General features: G+C 47.0%; 1 protein-coding gene and 1 long non-coding RNA gene across 3 annotated transcripts; one reads left to right on the top strand and one right to left on the bottom strand.

Annotated features, from left to right (window-relative positions):
* Positions 1-110: 110 nt before the first annotated feature.
* On the bottom strand, positions 111-21,425 carry LGALS3 (galectin 3). Of its 2 annotated transcripts, none has more exons than XM_079961733.1 (6): positions 21,287-21,425; positions 7,840-7,861; positions 6,082-6,468; positions 4,274-4,362; positions 2,317-2,485; positions 111-338 (listed from the first exon to the last, which is right to left on the bottom strand). In XM_079961733.1, the coding sequence occupies exons 2-6, from the start codon at positions 7,855-7,857 to the stop codon at positions 183-185; spliced, it is 819 nt and encodes a 272-aa protein (XP_079817859.1). In that variant the 5' UTR covers positions 7,858-7,861; positions 21,287-21,425; the 3' UTR covers positions 111-182. The 2 variants fall into 2 exon arrangements, with proteins under 2 accessions (XP_079817859.1, XP_079817860.1); XM_079961734.1 differs by lacking the exon at positions 21,287-21,425 and adding an exon at positions 10,866-10,949.
* LOC307209078 lies at positions 4,380-5,312 on the top strand. Its single transcript, XR_013835303.1, has 2 exons — positions 4,380-4,502; positions 4,862-5,312. It is a non-coding gene; the product is annotated as an uncharacterized lncRNA (long non-coding RNA).
* Positions 21,426-21,960: the final 535 nt, after the last annotated feature.

The raw sequence follows: 21,960 nt of genomic DNA, 5'->3' as shown, positions 1-21,960 counted from the left end.
AGAAACCTGCTTGTGAGGACTTACATATGACACTCAGCCTCTCCTTGACTGGTTCTGTGTATATATTTTTTTTATTAAACTTTGCCCTACAAAGCGAAGCCAGCCGTACATCTTTTTAGAAAAACGAAAGCTGCCGTTTTACTGCACACAGAGTTGGCGTATTAGGTTGCTGCAGCCTTGGGTTAGATGGTTGTTGGTGTGACACTGGTGAGGGTGATGTCGCCATTGATGCACAGCTTGTTGATCTGGTTTAGCTCCTTGATGCGGTGGTTATACTGCATCAGATGAGCATCGTTGACTGCTATCTTCAGGTGATCCGCTTCACACAGAATCTGAATCTGGAATAGGAGAGGTGTTCAAAACATTAAAAGAACCAGGAAAGCAGATTGGTAGAGGCTGTGAGCAGAGATTAACTTAAGTTCCAAATTCTTTGAACAGAGCGTGACTTCCTAGCATTCTGGCTTAAGGCTATATTCAACTAAAGTTTACTAAGAGGAAACTCATTGAAATTAACGGCCATTACTAACTTAACTTGCATTAATTTTGGTGGCTCTACCCTTGAGTCAAGTCCGTAAACCACTGCTGCAGGCCTAAGCCTGTGGAACTCCCTCCCACTTGGGATTAGGTAGGCAACCTCCTTGCTGCACACAGTAAAGACTTTCTTCTTCCAGCAGGCATTACATGCTGGTATTTAGTTTTATGGTGATTTTTAATTGTTCTATCCTTTGTTATGGTTTGTTTTATGTACCCCTCTTAGAAATGCTGATTAAGCAGTCTATAAATGCCTTTTTATATATAAAAAAGCTGTTTTCCTATGTGGAAGTCATCACACGGTTAGCTGCTGATGCAATTTTGTACAGTCAAGTCATGTGGAATCCTGGTTCTGGTACAGGATGTGGTAAATGGTGGTTTTACTAAATGTACAGCTCGCTACCCCTAATTTTAAGTTGGAGCTGTAGTTTTGAAGATGACACAGCTCACACGGCAGGAGTTTGCAAACCCCTTACCCTCAGTATTTGTTGATTATATATCATCAAATACACAAATAATGCATCAAATACACAAATAAATGGAAAATGAGACTAGAGTTGATAGAGGCCACACACTTGCATTCTCTGAACACTTAAAAAAGTGTAAATGTTAAATACAGGGTGCTTGTGGTCTTGCCAGAAACATCTGGTCGGGAGGCTGAAACCTTTCGTCCAATCTAGGTTGTGGTCATCTTCTGTTCTTACTGCTATAACCACTAAGCAAAACTGCTGCTGAAATGCATATGTTGCTGACTGAATGATGGATGTTTACTAGAGGTGATGCAGAAATACGGTGGCAGGCTTACGGTGTAATGAAACAGGGTGGTACAGAAGCAGATGTAATTTTTGTGGATTTAGATCAGGTGTGGGGACCATGCTTTGTAAGGCTGATGGAAGTTGTCGTTCACTGCTTTAGGCACAGCTCTTTGCGGAAATGCGGCAATTAAATTTCATGGTAAAATAAGCTGCCCATCATTAAAACATCAATTTCAGCCAGTGTTTTCATTATACAGTCATACCTTGGATTACAGATGCTTCAGGTTGTGTTTTTTCAGGTTACGGACTGCCAAAACCCAGAAGTATTCGAATGGGTTACTTCCGGGTTTCGGCGGTCGTGCACACGCTAAATCACGCTTTGTGCATGCGCAGAAGCACCTAATTGCAACCCGCGCGTGCGCAGATGCGCCGCTGCAGGTTGCGAACGTGATCCGTGTGGGAGCATCCACTGTATAGCACAAACGTTTACCGTATTTTTCGCTCTATAGGACGCACTTTTTCCCCTTCAAAAATGAAGGGGAAATGTGTGTGCGTTCTATGGAGCAAAGACGCCATAGCCCCGCGACCCTCTCCCGGCTGGAGAGGTGACGCGTGGCTATGGCAGGAGCCTCTCCGCTGCGCCTTTCCGCTGCTCCCTGACCTGCTCTTTGGGGCTGGTGGTGGGCTCCCCCCCGCCTGGAGAGCGAGAGGGGTCAGTGCACACCGACCCCTCTCGCTCTCCAGGCTTCCGAGGTAGCCGCTTGAACGCACCTTAAACGGCACCTTGTTTTAGAGCGGGAAAACAAGAGGGGGAAAGTTCTCCCCCTCTCTGCGCAGCACCTCCTGCCACTTCGCTGAAGGGGCGCTGGGCAGAGAGGGGGAGAATTTTTTTTTCTTGTTCTCCCCCCTCTAAAACAAGGTGTGTCCTATTGTCCGGTGCGTCCTATGGTGCGAAAAATACGGTAATTCATTCATCTCGCTTCTGCTTCAGTTAAGAGAGAGAACCCCATTTCCCTGTGCCCCCCATTACCTTGAAAGGTTTGCCAGCCTCGAAAGGGAACCTGGGTGCCGTCCGGTCTTCCTTCCCCCAGGTGTTATGAAGCATGGTGTTGCAAACAATAACTTTCCTGCCATCTTCATTGAAGCGGGGGTTGAAGTGGAGGGCGATGTCATTGCCCTTCTTCAAATCCACTTTAATGCTGCAACAGGGAGACACAAGCTGTAACCATCTCCTGAGGAATCATAGAATCGTAGAGTTGGAAGAGACCACAAGGGCCATCGAGTCCAACCCCCTGCCAAGCAGGAAACACCATCAGAGCACTCCTGATATATGGTTGTCAAGCCTCTGCTTAAAGACCTCCAAAGAAGGAGACTCCACCACACTCCTTGGCAGCAAATTCCACTGCCGAACAGCTCTTACTGTCAGGAAGTTCTTCCTACTGTTTAGGTGGAATCTTCTTTCTTGTAGTTTGGATCCATTGCTCCGTGTCCGCTTCTCTGGAGCAGCAGAAAACAACCTTTCTCCCTCCTCTATGTGACATCCTTTTATATATTTGAACATGGCTATCATATCACCCCTTAACCTCCTCTTCTCCAGGCTAAACATGCCCAGCTCCCTTAGCCGTTCCTCATAAGGCATCGTTTCCAGGCCTTTGACCATTTTGGTTGCCCTCCTCTGGACACGTTCCAGTTTGTCAGTGTCCTTCTTGAACTGTGGTGCCCAGAACTGGACACAGTACTCCAGGTGAGGTCTGACCAGAGCAGAATACAGTGGCACTATTACTTCCCTTGATCTAGATGCTATACTCCTATTGATGCAGCCCAGAATTGCATTGGCTTTTTTAGCTGCCGCGTCACACTGTTGGCTCATGTCAAGTTTGTGGTCAACCAAGACTCCTAGATCCTTTTCACATGTACTGCTCTCAAGCCAGGTGTCACCCATTTTGTATTTGTGCCTCTCATTTTTTTTTGCCCAAGTGCAATACTTTACATTTCTCCCTGTTAAAATTCATCTTGTTTGTTTTGGCCCAGTTCTCTAATCTGTCAAGGTCGTTTTGAAGTGTGATCCTGTCCTCTGGGGTGTTAGCCACCCCTCCCAGTTTGGTGTCATCTCAACATTTGATCATAAATGTCTCAACATTTGATCATAAATCACACAGCGGGAGCCAGGAATTAAGACCACTGTTATCAGAGTCACAGTGTTCTCCCAGGGTCCAACATATCCCCTTAAAGAATAATCAATTTATTGCACACAGCCAAAGGTCTTTACAATGTACAGCAGAGGGCAAGAGCAAGGCTTTCCTCTGAAATTGCACAACCTAACCTAGAAACATTTTCAGCATGAAAAATGTACAGCATAAAAATTTAAAATTAGAAAGCATTAACAGAGCTGGAACAGAACTTCTTAGCTGCCAGAGCAAATTTGGCTGATAGGTGTGCAATTTGTAGCTCTTTTTCAGCTGAGAATTTGACTGTCACAGAGTTCCTGGATAGCTTTTCAAATAATAATAAACACAGTTTTGCAGTCCCTCAGACTTTGAGGGGGCCCAGACTATATTTGTTTTGTGAGGAAATGAATGAATTCCTATGCCCCCAAAATAACCCAGAGATGCATTTTAAATAAAAGGACACATTCTATTCATGTAAAAACACCAGGCAGGCCCCACAAATAACCCAGAGATATATTTTAAATAAGAGGACACATTCCACTCATGCAAAAACACGCAGATTTCCAGACCGTCCGCGGGCCGGATTGAGAAGGCGACTGGGCTGGATCCGGCCCCTGGGCCTTAGTTTGCCTACCCATGAGTAAGAGGGAGACACCATAGCCATAATTCGGCCCCAAACATGCAATCCCCTCCTACAGAAAACTGGAACATCCCCGCACCCCCCCCCCAATCCCTTTCCCAGCCGCCCAGTGTGGCTGGGGAAACTCAGCCAGATGGACGGGGTATAAATAATAAATTATTATTATATTCCATCTTTACCAGGTTGCCCTTGGATTCACCGTCCCGACAATGGTCAATAAAGTGCGAGGCTGGAGTCCTGCCGGCAGTGGGATGTCACAGGGAACTTTCTGCAAAAGATGGTATTATGCTCAGGGTTTTGGTCGAGGGCAGTGGGTCTCAAAGGGTGTGGCAGGAAGATTCAAGGACAATCACAGGAACGTGAACATTTCAGTGTATAGTATCAAAAAAAATTTTTTTTATTACAGTGGTGCCTCGCAAGACGAAATTAATCCGTTCCGTGAGGCTCTTCGTCTAGCGGTTTTTTCGTCTTGCGAAGCAAGCCCATTGACAGCTTAGCGGATTAGCGCTATTAGCGGTTTAGCGGCTTTTAGCGATCAGCTGTTAAGCGGCTTATCAGCGGATCAGCTGATAAGCGGCTTAGCGGCTTAGGAAAAGGGGGAAAAAAGGGGGGAAACCTGCAGGAACTCGCAAGACATTTTCGTCTTGCGAAGCAAGCCCATAGGGAAATTCGTTTTGCGAAGCGCCTCCAAAACGGAAAACCCTTTCGTCTAGCGGGTTTTCCGTCTTGCGAGGCGTTCGTCTTGCGGGGCACCACTGTATTTGCAGAATAGTGGATAGTTATCTTTCCAAACTGAGAGCAAGAGCGTTGGCAGCCCATTGACTATAGTTCTGCACAGCATAATTGTTGAGATCAGGGATTTTCAAGATCAGAAAAGAGAAAGGCTTCTTTGTGTTGGTTGGTTTGCCTCAAATTAGACCTAATATAAGTTGAGATTACCCGGCGAAAGCAAGCACACACCTCTCGTTGAGTTTGTATACATACTTAAGGTACATATGGAAGGGGCTCATTTATAATTATTTTGGGAATGTTTCATGTTCTTATGTAGCTGCATTGTTTTGTACTTTCTGGACGTCTCATGATCATAGTTGTGTTCTATGTTATGAATCAAGCACTGCTAGGAATAGTTCCCCCCCCCCCCCAATGTATTCCTTATCAAGAGGAAATTTAGTGTGGTGTGAGCAAATTTTTCTTCTGAAAGTGTGGCCCAGAGGGGGGGGGGGAAAAGCTTCAGAACCACTAGTTTAGGACCTGGGAGACAACCTCAAAGCAGCTCATAACATATAAAATATAAACAAACCACCAAAATATAGGTAAAATAGAATAACTGTTTAAAGCCACAACTAATAAGTTAGAGAGAAAATAAACCTTGGTGCAATCATCAAAAAATATTATTTTCACAGCAATTTTGGTCAGATGTTTCTCTGTTCTATGGGACCAGAGAGGAATAGAAAACATTTGGGCATAGAAGCGGTATACAAATCAGTATATAAAAGTGGGGTACAAATTAATAATAATGAAATGACTTTGGCTAGTTTAATTTAATTCCGCCAACCCTCAGATCTTTGCCTTAAGCTGCGGAACTCATATAATAATAATAAATAATAATAATAATAATAGTAATATTTATTTGTATCCTGCCCTCCCCAGCTGAAGCCGGGCTCAGAGTGGCTAACAACAGTAAAATAATACAGCATTCTATGGAATGGAGTTTTGAGTGGGCAACTGGTGTCCAGGAGAAAAACCTATCTATGGGGAATATTGCAAACTGATCCTATTCACAGCTTCACCCAGGAGTAACTTTTCGTTCTGTGAACAAAGGGTATTCGTTTCCTTTTTTAAAAAGACACAGAACCCTAAATCTTGCATGCCGCTTTTGATGTTATTGCTTACCGTCAATGCAGTGTATACATTTTCTGAAATTAAGACAGATCAGAGAGAGAGATTTCCTAGCTGAGAGGCACACGCAAACAAACAAGTTTCTCACCAACGGGCCGGAAGGTGCTCCGGACGGAACGGAAGGTGGGAATCCGGGTGCGGTCGGCTGTGCTCCTCCGCCACTTGGAGGCTGTCCGGGGCCAGGATACATGCCAGAGGCACCTGGTGGAACCATTCCAGGTGCGCTGGGAAATCCGCCTGGCTGGGGTGGGCCTCCAGGGTATCCGCCACCTGCTTGTGGGGCCCCAGGGTATGCGCCGGGTGCCCCAGGATATGCACCAGGGGCCCCCGGGTATGCGCCGGGTGCTCCAGGATATGGGCCGGGGAACGCTCCGGGATATCCTGGGAAAGTGCCGGGCTGATTTCCCCAAGGGTTTGGCTGGGCATTTGGGTTGGCGTTTGGGTTGTTGGCGCCCCCGGACAGGGCATCAGACAACTGTGTAGAGAACAAAGCAACAGTTAGCAAAAATGTATAAGAGGTCCAGATATTTGCTGGAAACACCAAAGGGTGTTAAAATATAATCTGTTTAGATCTTGTTTATTTGCTTTTTTTTTTTTGCAGTTTTTATGGAATGTGGAAAAATCGTGGAAGGGAAATTTGGGTCGACTTTAGGAAAAAGGTTTAAGATTAAGATAAAATTGGGTTTTTTAAATTAAATAGATATAAGGTTCTAAAAATAAATTGACGAATGAAAGAAAGAAGAAAAGGAAAATAATAGCATGATTTAATAAAATTATTAAGTTAAGGTTGAGAAATAAGACAAGAACTTGTTGAGCGGATAATAATGAAATTATAATACGGAAGGGGGAGGTGTGAGGAGGTCGGGAAAATAAGGTTTAAGAAAAAAAAGGGATTGAAATTATACTTGTATTTTGTTTGCGTATGTTTGTGTGTTTTTGTGTTTTAATGGAAACTTTAATAAATATCATTTAAAAAAAAACCACAGATATTTGCTGGAAATGTAAAGAAAAATCCCATCTGGTGGTCTTGTAAGGTAATAAAATCATTCTGGGAAATGATATACAGTCATACCTCGGGTTACAGACCCACCAAAACCCGGAAGTACCAGAACAGGTTACGTCCGGGTTTCGGGGGTCGCACATGCACAGAAGTACTAAATTGCACTTTGTGCATGTGCAAAAGCGCAGAATCACAACCCGCGCATGTGCAGATGCGGCAGGTTGCGAACGTGCATCCAGCATGGATCACGTTCGCATCCTGAGCATCCACTGTATAATGAGATGGGGGAAAAATTCAAATTAACTTTTGTAAAAATAAAACCCAGAGGCTTTTTTATTAGGAAAGATAGGTGCAGATATTCAAAAGTCTTTTAATTTTGCAGCGATAGTTGCACGGATGCTACTAGCGCAGAAGCGCTCTATCATGCTGCGTGCGTGCACAGAAGCAGCACTCTAGTTGCAGACTTTTTGGGGTGCGAATGGGGCACCCCTGAACGGATCAACTAGAGGTACCACTGTAATGTAAAAAATCAATGGGCATCTTATACACAGATAATGCCAAGGGTGGACTGGTGATTGGTTGTTGCCCCCCAAATAGGGGCCGTCTTATACATGGGGGTGTCTTATAGATGGGAAAAAACCCCGATATATAGTTTTAACTGGGTTTTGACTAAACGTGCAATTAAATGTCTCAGCTGAAACCGTGGCTGGTGCTTTCTTGATGATACAGAAAGCGCCCTGCTTTCTCAGGCCAAGATCACGTGAGGTCTCAGGTCACAGCAACAACACTGATCCTTTTTAAAATTGGCATCAAAAGCACTACTGTATCAGGAGAGGAGATACTTACTGAAAAGCCGTCAGACATCTTCCTGAAACAAAACAGAAAAAGAGAACAGGTGAGTGCATGGCGCATCCATAGATTTCATTGGCCAAATGCAAATCTTGGCAGAGCCAAGGGAGGCTTTGTGGTACAATGGATAGAGCAGCTTTTGCCAACCTGGTGCCCCTCCCAGATGTTTGCTGGCTGTGACTGATGGAAGTTGCCGTCCCAAACATCTGGAGAAGCACCAGCTTGATAAAGGCTGGGATTTACTTATTTTTGGGCAAAGAAACAGCTCAGAATCCAGATGTTGCTTTCAAGCGCTCATGTAAATTCACCAGCATCGGAGTGCAAACTTCTTTAAATGTTTACAGTGATACCTCGGGTTACATACGCTTCAGGTTACATACACTTCAGATTACAGACTCCGCTAACCCAGAAATAGTACCTCGGGTTAAGAACTTTGCTTCAGGATAAGAACAGAAATCATGCTCCGGCAACGCGGCAGCAGCAGGAGGCCCCATTAGCTGAAGTGGTCTTCAGGTTAAGAACAGTTTCAGGTTAAGTACGGATTAAGTACTTAACCCGGGGTACCACTGTACTTGCCATTTTGCCTAATATAAAGCATGTTCGCATTTTCTTTTCACTAATGTGTGCATCTCCATAAATACTTTACTGCAACACCGGCACATTACTTGGCTGGAGAAGGGCACTGCAAAATCCAGAATTGCACCAGTTTCAAAGGACGGGTGTTTTTCAGTTCTCTAGTTTTTCAGAGCTTGTGTTGTTTCGAAAAGTGAAAATTAGGTAGGTTTGCCTTTAAATGCAAACCAAATGGAATTTCTCCCTGCTTTCTAGCAGTGAGCCATCCAGATCTGCTACCAATTCATTTCCGTCTGTGTTCTGAGTATACACATGATGTTGACTCATCTTGGAACAAGCAGCGAAGACAGCCCAGGAACATATTTCTGGTTTCCCCCCCACTTCTTAACACAAACAGAGCTGTCTTTCGGAGAGGGTGCACTCCCCTGAAAACTGGCCAAGTAAGAAAAGAGAGAGACCCACAAACTTCATAGAAAGCCTACAAAACACGCACGAACACGCCCTTTCAAAGAGATATTCAGGGAAATTGCCATAGCATCCACTTTGGGAAAACACACAGCCGTTGTCCGTGGCTTCAGGCGAAAGCTCTGTGCAAATATGACTCACTCAGGCCTCGACACGCCCATGACTCAAATCAAATGCTCCCCATTCATGTTAAGAAAGTGTATTTGCCCTGCACAGTTTACTTACAATGCACCAACGGCGCATTGGCACGACAAGCACTGCCCTGCTGAAGCCCTCCTCACAACTGTCCTGCGAGGTTTGTGGCAACAGCTCACGCTGCAAAACGGTGACTCATCACTTCACCCCACCCATGATTTATTTGATTAAAAGTATGCTCATTCTACAGTTTATCCTTCCCTGCCATTAACGATAAGGATAGATTCATGGAGGAGAGGGCTATCACAGAATCCCTGTGACAGGGTGAGCTCCTGTTGCTCTGTCCCAGCTCCTGCCAACCTAGCAGTTCGAAAGTACACCAGTGCAAGTAGATAAATAGGTACCACTGCGGCGGGAAGGTAAACGGTGTTTCCGTGCGCTCTGGTTTCCATCACAGGGTTCCGTTGCAGCAGAAGCAGTTTAGTCCTGCTGGCCACATGATCCAGAAAGCTGCGGACAAACACCAGCTCCCTCGGCCTAAAAGCGAGATGAGTGCCACAACCCCATAGTCGCCTTTAACTGGACTTAACCACCCATGGGTCCTGTACCTTTTCACCATGGAATCATAGAATGGAACCTCTTAAGGGAGACCATTCCACTGTCCAACAGCTCTTCCTGTCAGAAAGTTCTTCCTGATGTTTAGTCAGAATCTCCTTGAAGTCATGGGTTCGAGTCCTACCCTCCAGAGCTGGAGAAAACAAGCTGGTTCCCTCTTCCATGTGACAGCCCTTGAGATATTTGAAGATGACTCTCATATCTACTAGCCACGATGGCTCTGCTCTGCCTTCGCAGTTGGAGGCAGCAATGCTTCTGAGTATCAATTATGATACGATATGATAGGATACGATAATCTTTATTGTTGGTGTCCCGTACAGAAAAACGAAATTGAAAAAATCTACATCAGACATTAAAAAACCAACATGCCTCCTATCCCAACTATCCCAACCTGGTTAGCCCCCTAAAAACTCTGATACCACATTTTTAAATACAATATACTCCCACAGAGATTACCTTAAAGGTAAAGGGACCCCTGACCCTTAGGTCCAGTCATGGCCGACTCTGGGGTTGCGGCTCTCATCTCGCTTTATTGGCCGAGGGAGCCAGTGTACAGCTTCCGGGTCATGTGGCCAGCATGACTAAGCTGCTTCTGGCGAACGAGAGCAGCGATGGAAAAGGCATTTACCTTCCCGCTGGAGTGGTACCTATTTATCTACTTGCACTTTGACGTGCTTTCGAACTGCTAGGTTGGCAGGAGCAGGGACCGAGCAACGGGAGCTCACCCCGTTGCGGGGATTCGAACCGCCGACCTTCTGATCGGCAAGTCCTAGGCTCTGTGGTTTAACCCACAGTGCCACCCGCGTCCCTTGAGGAACCCCCTAATCGCTGGCAAATAATAGGCTGTCAGCAGGCTGTAGGTGCTTGAGAGCCTAGTCCAGCAAAGAGCTTTTCTTTAGGGTAATCACCAAGGGACTGTTATGGTCCGCTGATGGCTTTAGCCAATAGCATCTTCTTAGCAGCTGCCTTCTCTTCGAATCATTTTTGCGCCACGAGTATTCAGTACTCCGATGAAGGAAAGTGCAAGGCTTCTTGCCATTCATAGAGCTGGCTGATGAATTTTACAATCCCCAGACACCTGGTTATGTTCATTTATGTGGCCTGATGACCATTTCTTTTGTTATAAACATTTTGTTTAAAAAGAAAAAGAAAAGAATGGCTGCGGCAATCTAGTCAGATGGGTGGGGTATAGGTAATAAATTATAATTATCGCAGGCCTCAGCAGAGGCATGTACCTGGGGCTTGCCTGGCACAGCTCGCAGGGTCGTCGTGAGGATAAGAGTCAGTTCAAGGTCACCCAGAAAGATGAAGGATGATCTTGCTACTCCTCCTTGCTATTCCCACTCCATCCGATTCCAAGATGTTGCACTACCCAGTTTCTGTCCTATTACGAGCTGGCAAGCTCTCTGCACAAGCTCAGCTTCTTCGGCTATGGGAGATCCTGTCCACACACGCAGAAGGTTCTGGGTTCAATCCCCCAATGGCATCTTCGTAGGGCCGGGAAACCTGAAGCCCCAAGAGCCACGGCCACTTTAAACAGACACTGCTAACGCCAAATAATTCTGTGAGCTGTCATTTGTTATGGGGCACTGAACGTTTTCAGGAGACCCCTATTCTCTTTGCAGAGATACGATTCCTAAAGCAGTTTAATAGTCAACCCCTTTTCAAGAGGATCTCTGAAAACTGTAGCTCGGTGACTCCATCTCTGCAAATGGTCATAGTGACTGCAGTTAATAATAATAATAATAATAATAATAATAATAATAATAATAATATTTATACTCCACCCATCTGGTTGGGTTTCCCCAGCCACTCTGGGCAGCTTCCAACAAAATATTAAAATGCAATAGCCTGTTCACATTAAAAGCTTCCCTAAACAGGGCCGCCTTCAGATGTCTTCTAAAAGTCTGGTAGTTGTTTATTTCCTTGACATCTGATGGGAGGGCGTTCCACAGGGCGGGCGCCACCACCAAGAAGGCCCTCTGCCTGGTTCCCTGTAACTTGGCTTCTCGCAATGAGGGAACTGCCAGAAGGCCCTCGGCGCTGGACCTCAGTGTCCGGGCAGAACGATGGGGGTGGAGACACTCCTTCAGGTCTACTGGGCTGAAGCCGTTTAGGGCTTTAAAGGTCAGCAACACTTTGAATTGTGCTCGGAAATGTACTGGGAGCCAATGTAGGTCTTTCAGGTTACTGCTTGATGTGTCGTGATTAGTGGCATTCCCATGACATCATCTCTGTGACATCATCAGTGTCTGCCCCCTCCCCAATGACATTACCTTAGGTCTCAGCTTTGAGCCCTGAAATCTTATGATCTGGGATGCTCCTGACATCCCTATTCTCCACCCCAGTTGCATATTACTTAATTTCTGCAGCTCTTAAATCAGTCTGATTTTCCCATCAGGCAGATAGGGTCTGTCTCTGTGTATAGTTTCTTTCATCCTGGATGGGATAGCGAAGATCAGACAGAATGGGGCCTTCAAGAGGCAGAAACTAAATCCCAGGCATGTGGACTCCTGCTTATCTCTAATGACTCACCTCTACCTGATACCTGAAGGTGGACTTACACTACAGGCACTCTGGAAGTAAACATGCCAGTTACGGTACTTGGTACGCAAAGAGTAAGTTTATCAAGACCTTCCTCTGCAATACGAAACAGACTCAGATCTGCCTGCAAACCAGCCATCAACTGATGAAGAAACTCCTGTGCAGTTTATTCCAGCTGCAGAACCTAGGTTCTGCGGCAATGAAATTTAAGATGATCAGAGTTTTAGGCAAGCGTCCCTGAGAAAAGGAATCAGACCTGAAGGTTGCGAGGCTGAACAACCACCCTGTTCAACTGCTACAGCGAAACAGAGAGCTTTCATGCCAAACATTCCAACCCAATTAGGCAATAAAATGAGGATAGGTAGAAATTGTTCAATAGCCAACTCTAAACCAGCCCAACGGGACTGGGTGACTTTGCTTTTGTTTTCTCCCTGAGCTTTGTTGCAAAGTTTAGCAACAAATGCCAGTTTAGCACCAACCATGCAAACTGTTTCTCAAAATATGCTTACTGAAAATCTAGCATGTATCATCCTGGCCCTAACCACAAGGAATTTAACTCTGAGCATGCTTTTATTCTTCCTCCAAGTTCACAAAGTTGTGTACTTATTTGCAGGATCAGCTCAGAGAGAAAGGTACTTGCCCCTTGTCTACTCATACCTGCACGAGCATTTTCTAGCATATTGATGGCCTGTAGTAGTCGTAGTAGTAGTAGTAGTAGTAATAATAATAATAATAATAATAATAATAATACCAACAAACTTTCCCACTTGGTCACCTGGAGACAAGTGTGACTCACCAGAGGTGATCAAGAAAACTTAATACAAGTCTATTTAAAGCACAAGTTCATAGAATCATAGACTTGTAGAGCTGAGCAACTCTGCCCAGGAATACAATAGAATTATTTGCAGACAGATGTCGGGCATATCCCTATCAGGGATGCCTTAAAGCAGGGGTCAGCAAACTTTTTCAGTGAGGGCCAGTCCACTGTCCCTCAGACCTTGTGGGGGGCCAGACTATATTTTTTTTTGGGGGGGGAAGAATGAACAAATTCTTATGCCCCACAAATAACCCAGAGATGCATTTTCAATAAAAGCACACATTCTACTCATGTAAAAACACCAGGCAGGCCCCACAAATAACCCAGAGATGCATTTTTAAATATAAGGACACATTCTACTCATGTAAGAACACGCTGATTCCCGGACCATCCGCGGGCCAGATTTAGAAGGCGATTGGGCCGGATCGGGCCCCCGGGCCTTAGTTTGCCTAAGGTAAAGGTAAAGGGACCCCTGACCATTAGGTCCAGTTGTGACCGACTCTGGGGTTGCACGCTCATCTCGCTCTATAGGCCGAGGGAGCCAGCGTTTGTCTGCAGACAGCTTCCGGGTCATGTGGCCAGCATGACTAAGCCGCTTCTGGCGAACCAGAGCAGCACACGGAAACGCCGTTTACCTTCCCGCTGGAGCGGTACCTATTTATCTACTTGCACTTTGAGGTGCTTTCGAACTGCTCGGTTGGCAGGAGCAGGGACTGAGCAACGGGAGCTCACCCCGTCGCGGGGATTCGAACTGCCGACCTTCTGATCGGCAAGCCCTAGGCTCTGTGGTTTAACCCACAGCGCCACCCGCGTCCCCATGCGTTAAAGCACCTTATTGTAGGACTATGTGCAATGTCAACAATGGAAAGAACACTGCATCTTTCTGAGTATGCTCCTTCTTCTGTCCTCACCCTCCCTCCTTGCTATTACAATGCCCTTTCAAGAACCAAGTCCATGCTGATGAAGGCAAACCCAGGCTGCTCTCCTGGAAGCAGATAATGCCTTTACAAAACACAAATCAGAAGGATCCAAAACTCTGATAATGGCAGCCCTCTTGGAACACCAACTATTTAGACAACAGAATCCCATTCTGTTTGGGCCTCTGAAGCACCAAACAGGCAATTAACTCTCTTGCCTTCAACACAATTGCAGGCAGCCGAGATCAAAAGGGTTGCATGGTTTTGTTTCTGCATGACTAAAAGGTAAAGGTAAAGGTACCCCTGCCCGTACGGGCCAGTCTTGACAGACTCTGGGGTTGTGCGCCCATCTCACTTAAGAGGCCAGGGGCCAGCGCTGTCCGGAGACACTTCCGGGTCACGTGGCCAGCGTGACATCGCTGCTCTGGCCAGAGCCAGAGCCGCACACGGAAACGCCATTTACCTTCCCGCTGGTAAGCGGTCCCTATTTATCTACTTGCACCCGGAGGTGCTTTCGAACTGCTAGGTTGGCAGGCGCTGGGACCGAGCAGCGGGAGCGCACCCCGCCGCAGGGATTCGAACCGCCGACCTTTTGATCGGCAAGCCCTAGGCGCTGAGGCTTTAACCCACAGCGCCACTATCTCGCTGTTATTGCTGCCTGTTCTTAATGCTTTCCTTATGTCATTCGCCGCTTTGAAAATCTGCCCCATGCTAGAAAACTGGGAGAGGAATGCTAGAATTAAATAAATAAAACGCAGCCTCCATTTCGCTTGAGGCTCATGCACAGGGCCGGATTTAAGTTTGATGAGACCCTAAACTACTGAAGGTAATGGGGCCCTTTATATGTCCAACTGTCCTTTGTCCTTAGGGAGCAGGCTAGCAGGTGGGGCCCATTACCTTACATCAGGGGTCAGCACACTTTTTCAGCAGGGGGCCAGTCCACTGTCCCTCAGACCTTGTGGGGGGCTGGACTATATTTTGGAAAGGAAAAAAAAATGAACGAATTCCTATGCCCCACAAATAACCCAGAGATGCATTTTCAATAAAAGGACACATTCTACTCCTGTAAAAACACGCTGATTCCCAGACCGTCCGCAGGCCGGATTTAGAAGGTGATAGGGCCGGATCCGGCCCCCGGGCCTTAGTTTGCCTACCCATGCCTTACATCATAGGAGCCTACACAACACAAAACACTGTTGCTGTACGTAGGTTTTATTTTATTTGTTTTTTATCTTATATTTTGGAAATGTACATCCAGGTGCTTTTCCTTCAAAAAATTTTGGGGCCCCCAAGAGAGTGGGGCCCTGAGCTATAGCTTGTTTAGCTTATGCGTAAATCCAGCACTGCTCATGCAGCCTTGGTAGTGCTGAGTGCCATCCATCAGCTTCGGCTGGTGGCCCAGCTGTGCCCCCATCTAGACTGGGACAGCCGAACTTCTTTCGTCTATGCTCTGGTAACCTCTAGGATAGATTACTGCAACACATCATACGTGGGGCTCCCTCTGAAGATGGTTCAGAAACTTCAGCTGGCACAGAATTAAGTGGCCAGGTTACTCACTGGGACATATGCTCATATGACTCAGAATCTGACCCGACCTATAAATGGCTCAGGACCGCAAAACCTCAAGAACTGCATCTCTGAAGTGACCCCAGAGAGAGGCCCTTCATCTGACGCCCTTCTTTGTGTGCCCTCCTCTATGAGAGGTCCAGAGGGTGGCAACATGAGAGCGGGGCCTTTTCTGCAGTGGCTCCGTTTGTGGAATGTTCTCTCCAGTGTGGCTCACCTGGTGCCTTTGTTACATATCTTTAGGCGCCAGGCAAAAACATTCCTTTCCTCACAGGCCTATTAAACTGGGGTGTGTGTGTAATTGTTTTCATTTGTTACTATGTTATGTATTTTCCTGCTTTTATATTGCAAATACCCTCCCTTTGCCAAGGTGCTTGTGAACAAGATGTGTCGAGACGGATCTTTGTTCTAACCCGGAGAAGCAGTTGCTACATTAGGAGTGTGTCAGTTCAGACCAGAGCTGAATGGATGAAGCCATATTCTGTTGAGTCATGTTCATTGGGCCATCTCTCCCAGTGTTGCTTACTCTGACTTACAGCAGCTCTCAAGGGTCTCGTCTGTCACCCACTAGCATGTACTGAAAGAATCAAAGATCACCCGTGTTGAAGTGATGATTCTTCAACTTCGTTGGACTGGTCGTGTTGTGTGGATGCCTGATTATCATCTTCCAAAGCAACTACAGTGGTACCTCAGGTTAAGAACTTAATTTGTCCCAGAGGTCCATTCTTAACCTGAAACTGTTCTTAACCTGAGGTACCACTTTAGCTAATGGGGCCTCCCGCTGCCGCCACAGCCCGATTTCTGTTCTCATCCTGAAGCAAAGTTCTTAACCCAAGGTACTATTTCTGGGTTAGCGGAGTCTGTAACCTGAAGCGTCTGTAACCTGAAGCATCTGTAACCCGAGGTACCACTGAACTCTATTCCGAACTTTAAAATGGAACGCGTAACGCTGGTGGTCAACAAAAGAGGTTCAAAGACTCTCTCAAGGCAAATCTTAAAAAATGTAGTCTAAACACCAACAACTGGGAAACACTGGCCTGCGAGTGCTCCAGTTGGAGAACAGCCTTCACCAAAGGTGTCATGGGCTTTGAAGACACTCAAACTCAGGACACAAGGGAGAAACATACTGAGAGGAAGGCAGGCTTGGCAAATCCACACCGTGATCAACTCCTGCCCGGAAACCAATGCCCCCACTGTGGAAGGACGTGTGGATCCAGAACTGGCCTCCACGGTCACTTACGGACTCGTTGTTTATGGAAGGCAATCTTACTCAGCTAAGAGTGATCGCCAAAGAAGAAAGAAAGAAACAGAGAGGCCATTGGGGACTGAACCTGGGTCCTTCTTCACCCAAAGCAGCCACCTTACCCCATAGGTATGGGCTCCTCCCCAGCTAGGAGCACCCTGGATGGTCAAGGGCTACAGGCTGTGCTGAGCATCAGTGCTGGGAGGGGCTCACACCTACAATGCAGAAATAATGCCCAGGGGATTACAGAGCCTCACCCATTTCCAAGCAAGGGAGAACAGAAAAGGGGCCTTCTATTCTCACACGGCTGTCATTTCAAAAGGAGGGATGTTGACATTGTGAAAAATGAAAAAGCCACCACACAAAAAGCTGGGAGTCACCGGGGGGGGGGGGGCAGAGTAGCTGTAAACCAGGAAGTCTCTCCAGAATCAAATCGCACAAAAGTTTCCGTTAACTTTTTTTTTTAACCCTCTGCTCTAATACACTGCTTAGATGTCTTCACATTTAGCTGTCTAAGCATTCTGCAAAATACAATACAATACAATACATTTATCCAGTGCTTTTTTTTCCTAAAGAAAATGTTCAGGGGTACTCTCATTTCCCTACTCATATTGAAATACTGCCCCTCAATGAGGCCAAACTTAAGATTCACAAAATTCTTAGGGGTATGCGTACCCCTGCGTCCCCCAGAAAAAAAGCGCTGCATTTATCTGCAAAATAAAATGCACTCAGAAACTGGCATCAGGCACGAACACTATCGTTATTACCAACCTTTATTTTATTTATTTTATTTGTCTACCGCCCTTCATCTGAAGACCTCAGGGCAGTTAGCAACATAAAAATGCATAATAATAATAATAATAATAATAATAATAATAACTTTTTATTTATACCCCGCCCTTCCCAGTTTAAAAACCGGGCTCAGGGCAGCTAACAGCAAATATAAAATATTGATTAAAATGCGACTTAAAAACAGCATAAATACAACAGAAAATGCAGCATCAATATCAATAAAATTCAAAAATTCAGGGGTCATATTTTGGGGGGAAACAAAACAAAGCCCAGTCAGTAGACATCAAATGATCACCAGGGCTAACTGGCCAACTTGGTCCTACTAGGGCCAGCAAGGAGACCAGGGAAGAATTTAAATGTGGGGTCCCATAAAGGGTTTCTTCATAGAAGAGGAAAGGGAAAAGGGAATAGAGGATCAGGCTAATTCAAATTGAAGGCCAGGTGGAATAGCTCTGTCTTACAGGCTCTGCGGAAGGAGATCAAGTCCTGCAGGGCCCTATTCTTGTGGGACAGAGCAGTCCACCAGGTCGGAGCCATCACTGAAAAGGCCCTGGCCCTGGGAGAGGATAGTCTGGCTTCCTTAGGGCCTGGGACCTTTAAGCTATTCTTATTCATGGACCTCAGGGTCCTCTGCGGGGCATGCCAGGAGAGGCGGTCCCGTAGGTACGAGGGTCCTAGGCACAATGAACACTTCTTCCCATTTTGCTGAGGGTGCCATACTTGCGGTGAGCATCAATGCTTGGATGTAGCAAATGCCACCTTATCGTTACAACAACCCTTCGAGGTAGACTGAGCTGAAGAATGGGTCGCCTAGCACGGGTTTGAAATGGCCAAAGGCAGTTCCTCCCTTTGCTGCTGTTGTTTCTATGATAGTTGGAATACTGTCTTTATTCTGAGCAAACCGTTTTGTACGACTGGCTTTTCGGACTGATGAAGCGTGTAGTGAAACCTGTAATATATCTGGAGAACAGGTCACCTTTTGCCCAATTTCGTTATTCTCATCGGGGTGGTGGCTTTGATTTGCCTTCCCGTGACTGATCCATGCATATAGCTTTATGTTTCCGACTCAAGACCCATTGAAGAACATCTCATCCAGTTCAATCTTTGAAAAACAGCTTTGAAAAACTTTTTCAGATTCTCCAGTGTGCTACCCTTGCCGTTGTGGCGGCATGGGGTTGCTGTTCTGCGATTGGACTTACGCTACTTGTTGAACGGTTCATTTATCCAGTCTGTATAACGTTTACTGCACATGTAACTTGTTAAGATAGAGTCGTACATTTATCCACTCCATGTTTACAGTATCTCCAGGCTTTGTTTTGCACATGGCACCTTAGTATGTTTGTTGCTTAAATGGTTACAAGTCTATCTCTATTCTAGCTATTTTTCTAGTAAATTTGGTTTTATACTTCTAAGCCAGTTTGTGGTGTTGTTGTTTTGTTCTATGATAGGTAAAGGTAAAGGGACCCCTGACCATTAGGTCCAGTCGTGGCCGACTCTGGGGTTGCGGCGCTCATCTCGCTTTATTGGCCGAGGGAGCCGGCGTACAGCTTCCGGGTCATGTGGCCAGCATGACAAAGCCACTTCTGGCAAACCAGAGCAGCACATGGAAATGCCGTTTAACTTCCCGTCGGAGCCGTACCTATTTATCTACTTGCACTTTGAGGTGCTTTCAAACTGCTAGGTTGGCAGGAGCAGGGACCAAGCAACAGGAGCTCACCCCGTCATGGGGATTCGAACCACCGACCTTCGGATCAGCAAGTCCTAGGCTCTGTGGTTTAACCCACAGCACCACCTGCGTCCCTTTGTTCTATGATAGTTGCGCCCTAAGAGGAGCCTCCTGGATCAGGCCAGTGGGCCACCAAGTCTAGCATCCAGTTCCCACAGTGGCCAAGCCAAGGGTTCAATGGGAGGGGGTAACCCTGCCCTCCCGTGGTCTCACACAACTGGCTTGCAGAAGCATCACTGCCTCCGCCCATACAGACGGAAGACTCTCTGCAAGTGTTACTAAACTGGAATCCGGATTGTAAGCTGTTTTGGATCTTGGACATAAACACAGGATATGAACTGTGATTATCAATTACAGCACAGTCATCGCACCCAGCTGGTTCTTAGTATCGGTGCTATGGATTTCTACTGGATGCAGAAAAAGCAAACGTTTGCTACCTATAGCTCTGTGGAAAGAGATCGGTGCAGATGTGACCTAACTGAAGGTAAACAGCAACTAGGTTTCTGTAACCATGTTCTATTGCGCCAGGAGTGGCTTAGTCATGCTGGCCACATGTCTGTGGATAAACGCTGTCTCCCTCGGCCTGAAAGCGAGATGAGCGCCACAACCCCATAGTCGCCTTTGACTGGACTTAACCGTCCAGGAGTCCTTTACCTTTACCTTTTACCTTACCTAAACAGCAACTTCTGAAAGAGACAGAAGAGGGTGTTGCATGCAGGATTAAACTTTTCTGCGCAACCACAGAAACCTTTTCGCTGCTTGGCTGCTTGCCAACATGTGCAAAAAGCCGAATTCAGAGTCACAGTTCAATATTTCTGCACCACTCCGAAATCTGTGCTTTTTTTCTCCCACACACCAACCCCATTCCGCGTAGATTTGAGCACAAAACAACCATTACTTTACAATTCTGCGTTCTGGACTTCCACGCTCCTCACTGTGCCTAACAGCCTGCCCTGCCCTGCCTCTGCACAAGACACAGAATCCGACCCGCTGCTGGCCAGCTGTAGCGGGATGTGAAAGGACAACGTGCTGCTGCACCCCACAGCTTTGGGGACTGGCGCCGCAGTGCCAGTGGCTAGAGCACAGGCTGGGCATGCAGAAGGTCACAGGTCCAATCCGAAGCACCACCAAAGCATGGCTGTCTCCAAATGCGCAGACGGAGCAGAACCAACATTTTGTCCCCTGCTCTTTTGTCTAATCCATGGATAGCTCAGCTGGTTAGAGCAGGCATGTCCAACAGGTAGATTGTGATTTACCGGTAGATCACTGGACATCTGCGGTAGATCACTGGTAGATCACTGGCTCCCCCCCCCAAAGAAGCTGAACAACCGTGGCTCCTCTAAAAAGAAGCTCAACATTTTACCTCCTCCCTGAAAAAAACTCAACAGCTTTGACCCAAACCCCCCAAAAGGGGGTAGATCACTGCCAGTTTAAACTCTGTGAGTGGATCGCAGTCTCTTGGGAGTTGGGTTAGAGCATGGATGGGCTATGGGTCTGATCCTGCAGCCTCTCCTTATGTAACTTGCAAGATCCATGCGTGTGGATTTAATATCTGACGGGGATGAATCACCCTCGCAGGGGCTGGGGAGGGGGCAGAGGAGACGTCAAAGGCTCCTTTTCTCTAAGGCTCCTTTTTGGTTTGGGCTGGGCTGACCCTGGACGGCTTCTGCAAGCTTCGGAGAAGTCAGCTCTGAGCCAGATGCGCTCTTGGCGGGGGTCTCTTTAGCCAACTCCCCCGCGCCCCTCGAGGGCGCAGATGCCCAAACCGGGGGCAGGAGTAGGACCCCTCAAATCTCCGCCGCCGGGAGGTCATCGCAGACGGCGGGGATTTGGAGCTGACAAATCCCACCCTCCTGGGCCAGAGACCCCCATCCTCAAAAATAAAAAGTCAGACGGTTCCCCTTTTTGGAACCGTCTCTCAACACCGACAGCTGGGTGGGGGGCTGGAGAAAGGAACCCCCAAAAGTGGCCCCATTCTCGGGGTAGCGGGTAGAAGGTCGGCCAACCCCCCCCACAAATCTCCTGGGCCCGATCCTCGACGCCCTTCTTACCTGGCAGGATCCCGTCGAAGCCTCGGACTGAGAAGGGGGAAAGCAGCAGCCGAGACGGGCTCGGGCGGGGCCGGCCAGGCGTTTCATATCCCCGTCCCGGGACCGCCCCGTCGGGTGTCCCGCCCCCCAAATGCCCCTCCCCATCGCCCACGACCTTGCACCGCCTTTTTCTACAGCCTGGCCCCCATGGGTGCCACCCACCCGCCCAGCCGGGGTTCCCCTCGGCATCCCGCCCCGTCCAGGATGCCTGCGACTCCCCTACGAGGAAAAGGGGCGGCGGCGGGGACTTTTTCCCTCTAGAGAAAAGGCGAGAGAGAGGAGACCGGGGGAAGGTTGCAAATATCTGCATGGCAGGGAGAAAGTCTACAGGGAAAAGTGTTTCCCCTCCATCTGTCCTAAGGCTTGAGCTTGTAGACATTCAGGGAGAATTAAGACAGGGGGAAAAAAAGACTTGTTCCAGCAGCACATAGTCAGAGCATGGCTCCAGGTATATTATGGACGGATGGTCGGTGTCATTTTTATTAGTCTTTTGGTACTATTAACACTTTAGTACTAAGTATTTTAGTATTAAGAACTAGCACTGAAATATACTCAGAGTCGCAAAGTGATTTCATGCTCTTTATTCAGCTCATAGTGGTGAGGAGGAATGAATGAAAGTCCCCTCAAAGTATCTG

Source organism: Podarcis cretensis, assembly GCF_951804945.1.
Source record: "Podarcis cretensis genome assembly, chromosome: 1".
NCBI lineage: Eukaryota > Metazoa > Chordata > Lepidosauria > Squamata > Lacertidae > Podarcis > Podarcis cretensis.
The sequence above is the reverse complement of the archived record's forward strand: the minus strand, read 5'-3'. Positions and strand labels throughout refer to the sequence as shown.

What these genes read in the sequence shown, in the direction of transcription:
- LGALS3 (XM_079961733.1), bottom strand. An exon ending in GAGCACCTTCCGGCCCGTTG is followed by an intron (nt 4,363 to 6,081) that starts GTGAGAAACTTG and finishes CATCTTTTGCAG; the next exon opens with AAAGTTCCCTGTGACATCCC. An exon ending in AGGCTGGCAAACCTTTCAAG is followed by an intron (nt 339 to 2,316) that starts GTAATGGGGGGC and finishes CTCCTATTCCAG; the next exon opens with ATTCAGATTCTGTGTGAAGC.